Below are 14,364 nucleotides of genomic sequence, written 5' to 3'. Positions count from 1 at the left end.
TTGTTACACCAAGATATGTCAGCACATGCCCCTCTTTACACAGCAGACTACATCAAGCATTTGTGTTCGGGTCCCTCCCTCTTTCCGAAACCGCAGATGCACCCCCATCTGCTGATTCCTCCCTACCAAACCAACTAGAAAAACAAAAAAAAAAACAGGTCCGACTTCAATTGATGGTACTAATGCTAACAGATTTTCTGAAGGCTGTTGTTATACCATTAGGCCTCCAAGTCCGATATATTCCAGGGATTTTCACAGATAACCCAAAATATATTTCCAACTTTAGCTATATAGGAACAACTTGCTGGAGGCATTGGTTGGCACTAGGTATAGATATAGCAACGGAGACATTGAAATCCCTAGGACAAGAAATAAATGATATTTTGAAACAGATTAACTACTCAGATCCCAGTGCTGAATGCAAAAAATTGCTTGACCAAGTTGATAAAACCGTAGCGAACTTCAACCGCATTGAGCAAAATAAAAAGGCCAATAAAATAAAAAAAGATATCAAGGTGTATAATATCGAGAACACCTACCCTTACCTCAAGAAAGATTTCTACCCCAACAGAGCTTACTCTAACCCCCAGAGCAATAGACCGTGGGGCCGCTACAATAAACGTCAGACCTTAGTAGGATTCTCCGACACATCTGCGGAATCCTCGGATAATTCAGATCCTGACGAAGGGGCCAGTAATTCGAGACGTGGCGGTGGAGCACAGCACAATTTTTTAGGCACAGGCCAACAACAAACCCCACAAAGAGGCAGGGTGAAGAAACCACAGAGATGGGTCAACCCACCAGGAGAACGCAGGACGAGGAACAACTATTACCAATGGTAATTTCCAATGAGGCACCGGACCCCACAGGGGACTTCTCCTTGGCTTTTACCCCTGAGATTATCCCCATCTTTAATCTGTCTGACCATAATTTGCTAAACCCTGAACTGGAACTCCTGAAAAAAGGCCTATCGTTTGTTCCAACGATCTGTCCTAACTTCATAGACCTACAAACGGAACTCATGAGATTCTTCAGGTTAGTTCGTTTAAAAGCCTTTTTCAACTACATCCTTCACCTACCATCCACTCGAGTATACCCTTTCACCCACCATCCACATTTCTGCCCTCTGCTAGCATGGTTCCCTCTGAAATTGTGACTTTTGAAAAACTAGTCCAAAAGGACCTCCAAGCCCTAGAGAAGAAAACATTGTTTATTCCCTTCAATATTTCCCGCGAAGAGAAGGATACCATTAGCACACTTAAGAACAATCCTTCACTAATAATAAAAAGTGCAGATAAGGGAGGTGGGATTGTCCTTCAGAACATTGATTCCTATAAAGAGGAGATTCTACGCCAATTAGCAAATACAGATCACTATCAAAGATTAGCAGGGAACCCCACTAAGGACATCCAGGAAACTATACTCAGACTCACTTCCGACGCTTGTGCTGAAGGGTATCTGAGCAAGAAGGAGTTCAGTTTTCTCAATGTAAAAACTCCCCGGCTATCAGTCATATACACTCTCCCTAAAGTGCACAAAAGCATTGATAGTCCCCCAGGTAGACCAATTGTTTCAGCCAGCGGCTCAGTCCTCGAACCATTGGGTGCCTTTGTTGATTTTTTCATAAAAGATTTTGTGCCAGGAACCATCTGTTATGTTAGGGACACTATGTTCATGGTCAACCTAGTAGAACACTGTCCCTTTGACCCTCTAGTTAATACTTTATGCACACTGGAGGTAGAGTCGTTGTATACGAACATCCCTCAGACAGTGGCTCTACTTGTCATCCAGAAAAAACTCGACTCTCGTCCACGCCCACATAAAATACCAACTCTTTTCATTCTTCAACTCCTGGAGTTGTGTCTGACTAGGAATTTCTTCACCTTTTATAATGTGTATTATCAACAGATAAAGGGGACTTCCATGGGGGCCATTTTTGCCCCCAACCTGGCAATTCTCTTTATGGATGCACTGGAAACTGGCTCAATCCTGATAGATACTAACCCTTTTCATTCAGGTATTGGGCTGTGGCACCGATATATTGATGATATTTTCCTCAAATGGAATCTTGATATCAACACGTTAGATCAGTTCCTGCACTGGTTGAATAACAATTGCGCTGACCTCAAATTCACACTCTCGCATGACAAAGCACAAATTGCATTCCTGGACCTGACAATCTACCACAAAGATGGTGAATTACTCACACGTCTCTTCAGGAAACCTACGGAGCGGAACACGCTCCTGAGCTATGACAGTAATCATCCTAGGGCATTAAAAGACTCTCTGCCATATTCCCAGTTTTTACGGATAAGACGAAATTGCTCATGCAAATCAGATTACTTTAGGGAGGCCAACATTCTATCCAACAAGCTCAAACAACGTGGCTACCCGAAAAGGGCATGGTATTGCCCGAGAGAGGTACTATTGACACCAAAAGTACGTGACAAATCAGAAAGGATAGCGTGTGTCACTACCTTTTCGCCTGTATCAAATAAAATCAGGAAGTCTATCCTTAAGCATTGGCCCACGATTAATGCAGGCCCCATTAACTTAGAGAGATCCCTCTTTGCCTTCCGCAAAAGCAAGAATCTTAAGGACCATCTGGTCAGAGCAGCACTACCTGCCCCTACATCAAGATCCACTATTGAATCAAATTGAAATCTTCCCCCACTGCTAGGACACGTCAAATGTGGTGGTTGTAACGTCTGTGGATATGCAATTGAGACACGCAATTTCAGCCATAATGGTTTCAATGTTGAACTGAAATCTTTCTCTAATTGTAATTCCAATAATGTTGTTTATGAGATATTGTGCCCTTGCCTGAAAATGTATGTGGGACAGACTACTCAAAAAGCAAAGACCCAAACTTGTCAACATAGGAGTCGGATTAGGTGCAGGACCCCCAACGCACCACTGGTGAAACACTTCTCAGAAAAGAACCACAACGAGGATGATATTCGATGGACAATACTAAAGGTTGTCAAATTACCACCAAGAGGCGGCAACCTAGCTCAGCTCATGGACCGTGAAGAACTAAAGAGCATCATCCAATTTGACACTATACGAACTGGCCTCAACAGAAGTGAGGACTGGACTACATTATTGTAGCCTGATATCCACAAATAAACTTGACATCATAAACTTTAATATGTAATTTGGTGAATAACCTTGACTTTCGACCAACTACAGCATTGCTCTCTTATGTATAAATGTTTAATACCTTCAGAATCTGTATATAAGTCACAGGTTTGATTCACTGTCACTGAACCTTGCCCTTCACTCGCGCCGTTTTTTAAATTGCACTTTATGATTCATTTACACCCTATTATCATGTCATCATTCACCCTTACAAGTTACGTGCCCTGGCGGTAATGACTTGCAATCTCACGGGCACGTGACATAGTATCACCTGACACTGACGCTTATTATGGCCGCGCATTGCTCCTTAGGCGCACCGAGCGGCAAGAGCACTCCGGCAGCTTCTCGCCGTCCTTGCCGATACTACTTGACACCGTTCAACAATGTGGTAAGTGTACTATCCCCTGGGCTGCCCGCTCCTCACCCCCTACCTCTCCCCGTAACCCACTCCCTTTTCTCCCAACAGCGGATCTTTTCATTTCAAGACCGCGCGGAAGGACGTGTAATTCTACACGATTACTGAAGTTTCTAACGACTTAAAACCAGTGTCATTCTCGGTAAGATATAGGCACATCGACCGACATGAGCGTTGTATGTGATATCCCTCATGTGTCAGTTAACTCTAAATCCTTGCCTTTGCAGCGCAAGCCCATAACGTATCTTGTACAAAAGTTCGAAGCGGCATACGCCACGCTTGCACTTCGATCCCTCGCAACCGAGGTAAGCCTGAACTCGCCCTTCCTCACAATACCGGTACCGTCGTGCACAACCGTTGTCGGCAACTCTTTACTGCGGTGGTTGCTAACTCCTTCGATGGTGGCCCTCCAATCCAGGATAGCCCCTCTATAATGGCATGACTTCTACCTAGTAAAGCCTTGATACCAGCTCCGCCATAGCCGCTCACCTTGAACCGATATGCACAAATGCGGCCACTCACTTAGCAGGAAATTATACGTCAGGCATTAATATGATGTCTCACCGCGGCTTGCACCCACTGCGCAGCATGGTCACTCCTGAACCTCACAACGCTATCTCGTGGTCCAATACAGTTCGCACGCCCTCAACTTACCTTTTCAAGTGTTTTCACCAATGGCACAATACCAGTGGGCTCACTGCGTTTCCGAAAAAATGCTAATGCGGTAATACCGCTTTAAAATGCTGACTTTCCTTACCCTCTAAGAAAAACCTTTTTGTTCTTTCCTCCCTGTTTCACTTTCTCAACAGGCGTACTATTCAAACCAGGCAAAATAATTTAATTTTTAGTCCTGATGATGATCCGTTTTTATTAGAGCAATGGATCGAAACGTCCTCGACTTTTTTAAGTGGACATACATGTAACTATTATGTATTATTGTGTATTGTCTACGCTGGAGAACACTACCTACACTGATTTAAAAAGTGTCCAGGTTGCTCTGGTTCTTTGCCTGTAAACTCTGACTTTTGAATTCTCTCTACTACTCTGTCTTCTTCACAAGTACGGTACAGGACTGTCCCCTACTTTCGGTAAATGTCGCTTTTGTATTCAATTTTATTCTTCTATCTAAATAAATCCCTGGTCCGGCTGGACAGGAGAACTATATAGTTACTATTGTGTTCTATATTACATTTGTTTACATTTTTCAATGTGCTCAGGACCTTTGTCTCTTGAAATAGCATACACCCTTGGTCCTCAGGTACCTTTTGGGTCCCCCTTGTTTTTCTTATAAATGTTGGAAGTGGGAGGCATAGTGAATTGTGTGCTAGCTAATGGCTTCACTTCACAGTAACTTCACAGTAAGTCATCATCAAGTGGGAAAGGACTTGGCAGCTCATTGACTAGATAGCCACCACAGTCCCTTAGGCTTGTAGTAGGCATAAAATAGGGACCCAAATTTCAGATCACTTCTAGGCTGGAGATAGGAATGAAGAAAGACAGATCTGCTGTGATTTTCTTAATTGGAGACCAGTAAACCAGTGGCAATTAGTTTTGTGCTGGACTTTACCTAGACTTCCCGTTGTGAGACATCCACCCTGAGGCCAAAGTCACCTTTCAGGGCTTGTGGTCCTAGTGGTGGACCCAGGTAGGATCCCAACACCTGCTGAACATCCTCAGAATCCTTGAGCACCTAAAGATTCCTGCATCCCTTGCATTGGGAGAACTCCATTGGCTTCTTTGGTGATTTGCTCATAAAATCTGGAACTGGACTGGAGGCTGCATATACTGCGAGGTAATTTATCCACTGGACCTGACTTGTCCCTTTGACTGGCTCACTGTCAGAATTGTTCCCCACAAGAATTCCCTTATAGCCGTTTTCAGGTCACTTGTCATGGCTGACCCTAATCCATGAGCCACTGTAGATTACAAGAATGTATTGCTTTAGTGAAAAGCTGTAATTCATTGTTTCTTTGAAAATTCATATCTCTTGAAGCCTATAGTGGAATCTTGCCGTAGAGGTGTCTATTTAAAGATAATGATAAAAACTCTTCTTTGAAAGTGGTGTTGGATTTTTATTGTGTTGCATTTTCTTCGTATTCAACTCTTTGGGTACTTCTAAATGATTTACACTTGTTTCTTCAAAAAATCGTGACTAATCTGGGCCACAGGCACCCAGGACTGAGATATGATTTGACAAAGGAACCTGACTTGACCTGATATGGAATTGTGACTTTATTGCACAGTGCATAACCACATCATATAAAAAAAACACATTCATTACATTTTCCCAACAATATTTTATGACTAAAATAATAACTGTTACAACTCAAATATTAGAATATTTGGTGCAAGGTTCATTCATTTTCTACAATATTTTAAGGCACATCATTTGGCTCTCTAGACCCACTGGCACTAAGGACTGAGACATAAAATCGACTGCACTGCGACCACCCAACAACCCACTAAGCAATATTTGAGTGAGATGTGTTTCAGGTAGCAATCAATCTCATGAGACATACAGGTGTAGTTTAGTAAAACCACCACTTTTCCTGAAGCCTAAAGTTAAAGTGGGTGATATTCTGTACGGAAGGCTTCTTGTCACCTGACGTGAAGGTCCCTCTCGCTCCTTTAACTCTCTGAGCTTCTGAGTCTATAAAAGTATTTAGTCAATGGTGGAACTTTTCGGAAAAATAATTGACAGAAAATGGCTTTATGCCCTTTTACCTGTTCTTATTCTCCAAGGCTGCATTTTTTAATAATGACAACAAACAAAACATTCAGATATAAGCTTTCCATGAAACTTTGCTATATTTTCTAAATATTTAGAACAAAAACAGAACAGTCAGCACAGTTTAAATGTTATGAATATATATCCGAGCAGCCTTGATCATCATGTTGCAAGGAAAAAGAGCATGAACTAAATGTTCATTCTATTTTAACACTTTCTCTTTTGATTGATTAGTATATGTAACTCTGAAAGGGTAATACCTAAAAGAGAAAAGTTATAATAGTCATGGCATGGTTCTTGTCACAGATCCTTGACATAGTGTTCTTCACAATACCATAATGTATGATTATATTATGCTCTGAGAACTAAAATATGTCATAATTGAAAGCTGTTTTCTCTCTAAATCCTTCAACAAAAAGACTTCAACCGGTAGGCTTCATACTAACATAAACTGGTTTCAACAAGGGGCGGTGATCCTGCCTGTGCATTATTTGGTACCACACAACCCATATTGCTTCAAGTACTGTTAACCCCTCCAGCCTATTTATAATCTAGAATGAAGTTGGCACTTACTCTGGATGTTTGGGTAGAGAATCATGTAGAGGAACCCAAAGCGCAGTGTGGTGGATGTTGTCCCTGTTCCGGCTGTAAATAAGTCAACTACTGTCAAGAAGAGATTGGGCTCACTGAAACTGCTACTGGGATAACCTTTCATCTGCAGAAACAAAAACATAAATGCAGCCTAATAAATGTGTAGTGAAGTTACCGGTAGTAATCAATGTGTAGTTTTGCTTTCAGTAGTGATGCAACTTAGATAATGGAAGAGTGGGAAAAATTGAGGAAACTAATTATGTGCCACACAGATATAACTATGCCTGGAATACAGCTGGAATACAGCTGACATTTATTGGACCAGAAATCCTGGAACACAGCAAACAATACTATGTTACTTGCTTGCTCTCTTTGAAGAGTTGGAAAACTAGGAAGACATTTTTTTTTAAAATACAGACAATTCACATTTCATTCAGCGTAAACCTCCAAAATAACATCATTTGAGGTGAGAGGACATATAGAAACCAGTGCTACTCCCTTTTGGGCAATGTGTTGTAGCCAGACATAGTCCCAGATACTGTTGTTGAGGATTGCTGTACTGCAATCCGTGTACAAATAAGTAGTGTGAATTGAGAAGCCCCCCCCACCCAATTAAACTAAGCCCCTGTGTTTTCCAACTCTCTCACTGTATCCATGGTACCTGCTATGCTTCAGCATGATCAAAAGAGACCGAGAAAAGCCCTCAGATGATAGAACTATAGTTGTCAAATTGAGTAGTCCCTCAAGGCAAGAGGCTGTTGTTTGCACAGGAGTCAACTGAAAAGAACTGAATGTGCAAGATTTAACAATCTTGATATTTCCTGTCCAGAATTGTGGCACACAGAGCAATAACCAGAAACTTCTGGTCATAAAAATGGGTATTCAACACGAACATGTATTTTAACAGACATTTTCATCTAACTATAACCTTACTTTAAACGTTGCTTCTTTTTCAGTACAATTCTAAAGTTTTTTTTAACGTAAAGTAAGATATTATTTATAGACCTAACAGTAACGCAACTTTAAACGTTTTTTCAGTGAATTTCAAAGGTTTTTTAAGGTAAAGCAAAACGTTATAGTACCCTAACTATAATGTCACTTTAACCTTTGTTTTTTTGGTGAATGTCTAGGGTTTTTATAACATATTATTAACATACCTAACTGTACAGATAGGCCCTTTATTATGCAAGGAGGCTTGAGTATGTGGAAGGAGTGAGCTCTTTGTGAACAGCTGCACCGAGAGCTTGGGCTCTCTGTAGCAGTGGCTCACCCACCTAATTGTACTTGGTTGTCTGAAGGCAGTAAATCCTTCATGAAGAGCATCATGGAGAGCACATTCTGTGTGTGGTAGGTCCTTTCCCACAAAAGGAGGCTTGTATGCCTGGAGGGAGAGGGCTCTCTGCACAGTCTGCGCAATGAGTAAAGACTGTTCTGGATAGGGGCTTCCCATCTAATGGGACTTGGATCCCTGGAGAGAGTAACCCCTACGCACAGTCTGCTCATTGAATGCAAAGTGAGCATGCAAGGGGCACAAACAGCTAATGGGGCTTGCACATTTTTAAGTAGTGGGCTCCAAACACATTCTGCACACTAAGTCCTGACTGCACATAGTAAGTGATTGTCCACCTAATGTTATTTAGGTCTCTGGAGGGACGGGTTCTACGCACAGTCTGCACACTTATCACTGACTGAGCATAGTAGAGGCTTGTTCCATGAGGGCTCAGTGCCTGTTTCTGAGCTTTATTATTTTTCCGTGATTCACCCTCATGTTATCAAGTTAAAGCACCAGTCCAGAACTGCTGTAGTGGAAATATGATACAATCCTATCAACATAAAGGGTTGTTAAATATTGAATTGAATGGATGCAATTGTATAGACGAAAACCGGTGGGAATGTATGCAATTTGAAAATCACGGCAGCGGCGAGGGGCAGAGAGATTGTTAACAAGGCATTTAGGCCCCTGTGAATTCCAATAGAAGCCCATGTTCCGGTGTGAACATGGGCTTCTATGGGAATTCTCAAGGGCATATTATCAAGCCCATTATCGCCACTTTAGCGGCAGTTTCCTGCTAAAGCGGCGATAATTATAATGCCATTCTTGATATAATGCCCCTTTGTTTGGGGCTACCATGCCTGCATCCCACAAAGGACTGTGTGGATTTGCTTGCAGGTAAGCTACATTATACACATTTGATATTTTTACCCTATGCAAGGTGTAACATTGCATTGTCTATGAGAGACTTAAGAACTTTAAATGGAAGGTAGAAGAAATTGTTTTCCATCTGGTTTGAGCAGTAAATACACACACTGACATGGCTGCCGCAAATATCAGCATTTGCACCAAGAACTGCAGTCCTTTGTTTCATACCATTTTTAATGTTGCACCAATGAAATCATCTCTGAGGTAATTTAAACATGCATTATTTTCAATGAAGTTGGAAATAGCACGTAAGACAGAGGGCCGAAATGCATTTGCTCAGAATAAATCATTAATGTCCTGTGAGTGCTCCATGCCTGTTTCTTCATCATAACAACATATATATGCAACACCCTAATTTAATAGTGCATACTGAGAAACCTCAAATAAACTTCAAGTTATTTTGTAGAATTCAAAAGCCTTTTTTCAGTTTCAAGTGTAAGTTTAAAATATAATTCAAACTGTAATGTATGATAAAAATATATTCTGTGGACCAGGTGGAAGATTTACAAATTTCCTGGATAGATTCTCCTGACCTTCTGCCCAGGAAGCAGCCAATGCTCTTATGAATTTCCCCTGAACTATAACGGAATCCAAATTGTCTGGCACTGTTAGCAAAATGGTTGCCTTAATTTACCTACTTAAAGCCATTGATGTTACCTTCTTTCCCCTTTCAGACTAGCCAAAATGTTAAGCCAGTAGGTAGTTCTACTTAGGACTTGATCTCTATTAAAAAGCTGTTTTTCAGTTGCCTATATCTTTTGTGTGGCTGACGAATCCACACAAAATGTTCCCCAAAAATGTGAATCATTTCAGCTTCTGTCTGGAAAGTTTTGGGGTGGCCTGTCAAGCAGGGGCCGAGAAAAAGGGGAGGTCCAAAAATTTGTTTTCCCCATTTTAATTTCCATGGTAGTTTTGAACATGACTAAAACCTGAACTCCTGGACGGAATCGCACCAAGTTTGGCAGAAAGGTAGCTTTTGTTTGCAGATCACACTTTCTGTGATTTGGTGTCAATCCGTTTAGCAGTTTTAGAGATATTAATAAACAAATTATGTATATATAGGGACACAAATCCCCTGTGGATCCACCCACAGGGTATCCGCAGATTCACGTGCCAAAGCAAAGTGCTGATTGGCTAGCCTCACCTTCACAGAAAAGCCGCAACCGCCATATTACGTGTCGGAGAACAGTGTCCAGGGCTGAAAAGTTGTATTTTAAATGGAGGTGTCAGGTGAGTGCTTTCCTGACCCATTGTGTGTGTTTAAAAAAAGGGCCAATCATGTGTATTGGGGGGTTGGAATACCCCCAAAAAAAGAAATTACTCACAAGATCCGTAGATCTCTCGTGGGGCTAAGGGCAGCTTAAAAAAATATATATATTTATTCAATAATGAGATTTTGGTGTGAGTTTAAGGGGTTTTATTAAAATCATTAGCAAGTATTTATTAGTCATCAATAAGTAATCAATTCATCAGTCCTACAATATAGAACAATTGAATATATATGTCTCAGCAGAGAGTCTGGACAGGGTCTGAAAAGTCTTCTATGAGGAATATAAATCTACTCTGACAACACGTGTGAATATAACATTTTGTCATTTATCCCTAAGGTTTTCTCAGTGAATCTTTTTGTGGTGCCTTCCTGGGAACAGGGCTGCTACCATTGTCTAAGCAGTTTCAAGACAAAAAGTTTACAGATATTCAGTGTTAAACTAAACAATTTTTTTAACATTCTACAAGTCGATGTTTAGTTCCCACTGCTTTTCCTTCTATAAAAGAAAACAGTTCACGGTTATGTCTGTCATTGCACAAATTAAATCATGCCTTACTCACACATTCCAACTTGCAAAATATTCATGAAGAAACATTTATATGAAACTTAAACTACATCATTTAATACACTATTGTATTCTATGAGTATTTCTCTATGGGAAGGTCGAGCACCAACTTTTTCTGCATTAAATCATGTGAGCTCAGAACATTTGTATCACTGAACTACTCACGTCTTCACATTACTAAGATTATTGACAGAAGATGGGAAGAAAGGAAAAGAAAAATTGCATTCAGAAGGATTTCTAACTTGACATATGTATCTATGGAAGCCTACTGCTCCAGTTTGCCTTTTAAAATGTGGCTTCTCGTTTTAGGCCTACACGTTATTTCTACACGTAAATTGAATTTATTTTTATTTATTAACAACATCCTATCACCTGTTGCCTTGTCTGGTCAGTTTGAAACTGCTACCTTTATCCATTTCCCTTGTTTTATATGTTTTTTGTAAGTAGTACTTTCTTCTCCATGTTCCTTCTCTGATGCCTCTTGCTGCCACTACCCTATCTGTTTGTGCTTCTGTCATCACTGTCATCCTCATTACTGTGTGTCATGTTAGTGCTGCATATGTGTCTAGTACATTATGCTGGCACTATTTCTGTGCTCCCAGAGTCCTATATAACTACTATGATCTGTGGTGGCAGGTCATAAGGATGTATTTGGATGTGCAGCCATCATGTGCCACAATGTTTGCTAGCGTTCTACCTTGCTGTTGTTGGGTGTTACAGTCATTGAAGTCCTACTACAGTGCTACATACCATCACTTTTCATACAGTAGTAAAACATTGGAGTTGGCTTGCAATGGCTGGTTTAGTCTGCTACAGCAGGCTTTGAATCGATATTAGAACACCAGAATGTTGAGATCTCCATTGAAGACAATGGAGCAGGAACAGCCTATACATCCTGATATAGGTCTTCTGCTCTCAACGTTTCAATGTCCAAATACACATCCTCTGCCTCTCTCTCTACCGGGCCTTTCCAAGATATATGGATTCTTCAGGGTAAAGCAAAATGCAGACCCTGTGCAGCAGGGCACACAGGAGCTCCCCCTTCCCTCCTCCCATATCTCACAGTGCCACTGGAGCATCAGAAGGAGGGAGGGAAAAACTCTGCTCAGCTCTTGTGTCTCCCTGGATCAGCTGAATGAACTGACATCAGCCTCCTTTCACAGTTATTGTTGTGAATGTCAAACAGTTAACAGCTGTGACCCTGCGCATGGATGTTAGTTGTTAAACATTCACAGCAACAGCTGTGAATCAAAGGTTTTGGAGCCATAGGGTGGATTTTATTTGCTTTTCTGATCACTCATATTTTGGACTTTTTATTGTGGCTGAGTCTCACTGCGGGTGTCTCACCCATGCGAATCACATGGCAAATAGATAAAGAGTGTTTGCCACCAGTGTCCACCTTTTGCAATATGGCCACTGCGATGCAAAAAGAGTAAGGAGCACTTGGCTGGATACAAATAAACATGTTTGCACAAACTGTGCACACATGTGGGGGATGCACTTGGGAGACTACTGTCATGCACTATCCTGTAACAGCGCACAAGTAGCCTGGCGAATTTGGGGACTCTGCAGGATTAGGTATTCACCTGGGATAGGCCTTATGAGGGTAGTGTACACTAACAGGGGAAGTCAGTGGGCTTTACTGTTTTGCCTGTAGTGGCATCCCTTTATACAGATAGGGAGAGAACTGCCTTAGTGTGTAGTATCACTCCGACTTGGCCTACAGAGAGGGAAGACAGCCATGACAATGCGGGCTTTACACCGCACTGCCATTATGACGCTGCTATCACAACGCAAGTCCTTACAACGACTTGCGCTGGATGGCGCTAGATACTAAGGAATAGTAGATTTACTATTCCAACACCTTCCCTACTGTTGCGTAGGCTGGAGTTGGAATAGTAAATCATACTATTCCAAAATCCTGCGTCTACAGCGCAAGTCGACTTGCATTGTAAAGGATGCATCGTAATGGCAGCGCAGTGTAAAAGCCCGCATTGTCATGACGTACATCCACAGAGAGCATTGGTGTCTTGAATTAGAGTGTACTCTGTGCAACAACTCCAAATATGTAACTCCCAAAATGATATCTGTACACCTTATCTGTAATCAGGAGTTTTTATACTTCCCTGGCTCATGCCTTGTTTCCCCCTGCTTTGCCCAGGATAGCACAAAAAAATTGTGGGTGTGCTTGAGATCCCCTCCCCATTTTGTCATTTTGCCCAGGGCCTTGACCCCACCCCTGGGACCCAACTTGAGAAGGAAAAGAGGGGCAGTACCACTGTGCTCCCCACATTACTTGCCCTCCCGTTCCCCATGCCTGTGACTGGGGGAAAGGAAGCCAGCCACTGCAACACGCCTGTTTGCATAAATGGGCAGGACGGAAGAGTGCCGCCAGCTCCCATTGGGACTGGACACACTCAGGAAGAAAAGACAGGGCAACAGTCTGATAAAATATAAAAAAAAGAAGAAAAAGGAAACCTGACCCAGCTCTGCATGGCTCAGCGGGAGAGCCGCTGCTAAGAAATTCTCTGCACACCCGGGGAAGCACTCCATAATGCCCTACGGGGCCGTATCTCTTGCCTGCATTTTTGCCCATATTTCCAGGATCCAGCCTTTCCACTGCATGGATCTCCAGAGTCCTCACCCTAAGTTGGGCGGACCCCAACATGATCACCTCCCCTGGATTTCCTTTGCATTTCTAAACACTCTGATGGCTGGAGCTTTTGCTGTGCAGCCCGGTGTGTTACACCCTCTAGGGGCCATGTGTATGTTGAAATTCAGGAGGCCTGAAAGGCCAGAAAAGTGTATAAATATAAGATTGATGTTGTTAAGCCCTCTAGGGGCCAACTGTATGGTTGCAACACAATTTCGATAAAATGTGACGCCCTCTAGACGCTGATTTTATAAATGCAGTTTGATGGTTAACCCCTTCCGTGCTCCAGTCGGCCGTTGGCCGACGCGAGCACTACCTCGCTGGTGCTGCGAATGGCCAACGGCCAACGCGGCCCCACCCACTCCGTGGAACGCTCGCACTGAGGCGAAATATTCGCAGCGGTAAACGGGTTAAAAACACATAGAACACCCAAACATGTTTTAGTCATTACAAATGCTTTATTGGCTCACCATAAGAATATCAATGCTTAATGCTTGCAGTAGATATGTTTTATTGTCCTTAATAGGTGCATTTGTGCTGGAGTATCGTTTTCCTAATTGCATAACGGTACCCAATGATGAGTGTAGCATGTAGGTTTTTGTTCTTGAACCATTGCATATGGTATTTGTCGCCTGCCAATGTATATATTTGTAAATTATTGCATAATATTTAGTAGTGTGTGTATGTACATCTTGTTCTAAAGTAAAAGTACTGACTGGACAATCATTTATTGAGTGTTATTATTGCATGCCAGTGAATGGAGATTGCTATCCACACCACCTCCCTTGAGTATACCTTAGA

General features: G+C 42.0%; 1 protein-coding gene across 1 annotated transcript in view; it reads right to left on the bottom strand.

Moving 5' to 3' along the window:
• The window catches only part of LOC147666505 (cytochrome P450 2D6-like), a 307,017-nt gene that overhangs the window by 174,742 nt on the left and 117,911 nt on the right, over positions 1-14,364 (bottom strand). The window contains exon 7 of the mRNA XM_086949032.1: positions 6,858-6,999. Within this exon, the coding sequence (XP_086805158.1) occupies positions 6,858-6,999 (142 nt within the window). The remainder of the gene's footprint in view (positions 1-6,857; positions 7,000-14,364) is intronic.

This window comes from Lissotriton vulgaris, unplaced genomic scaffold (genome assembly GCF_964263255.1).
Source record: "Lissotriton vulgaris unplaced genomic scaffold, aLisVul1.2 SCAFFOLD_2750, whole genome shotgun sequence".
Classification (NCBI taxonomy): domain Eukaryota; kingdom Metazoa; phylum Chordata; class Amphibia; order Caudata; family Salamandridae; genus Lissotriton; species Lissotriton vulgaris.
Note: the sequence above shows the minus strand (reverse complement) of the source record. Positions and strands in the feature narration are given on the sequence as shown.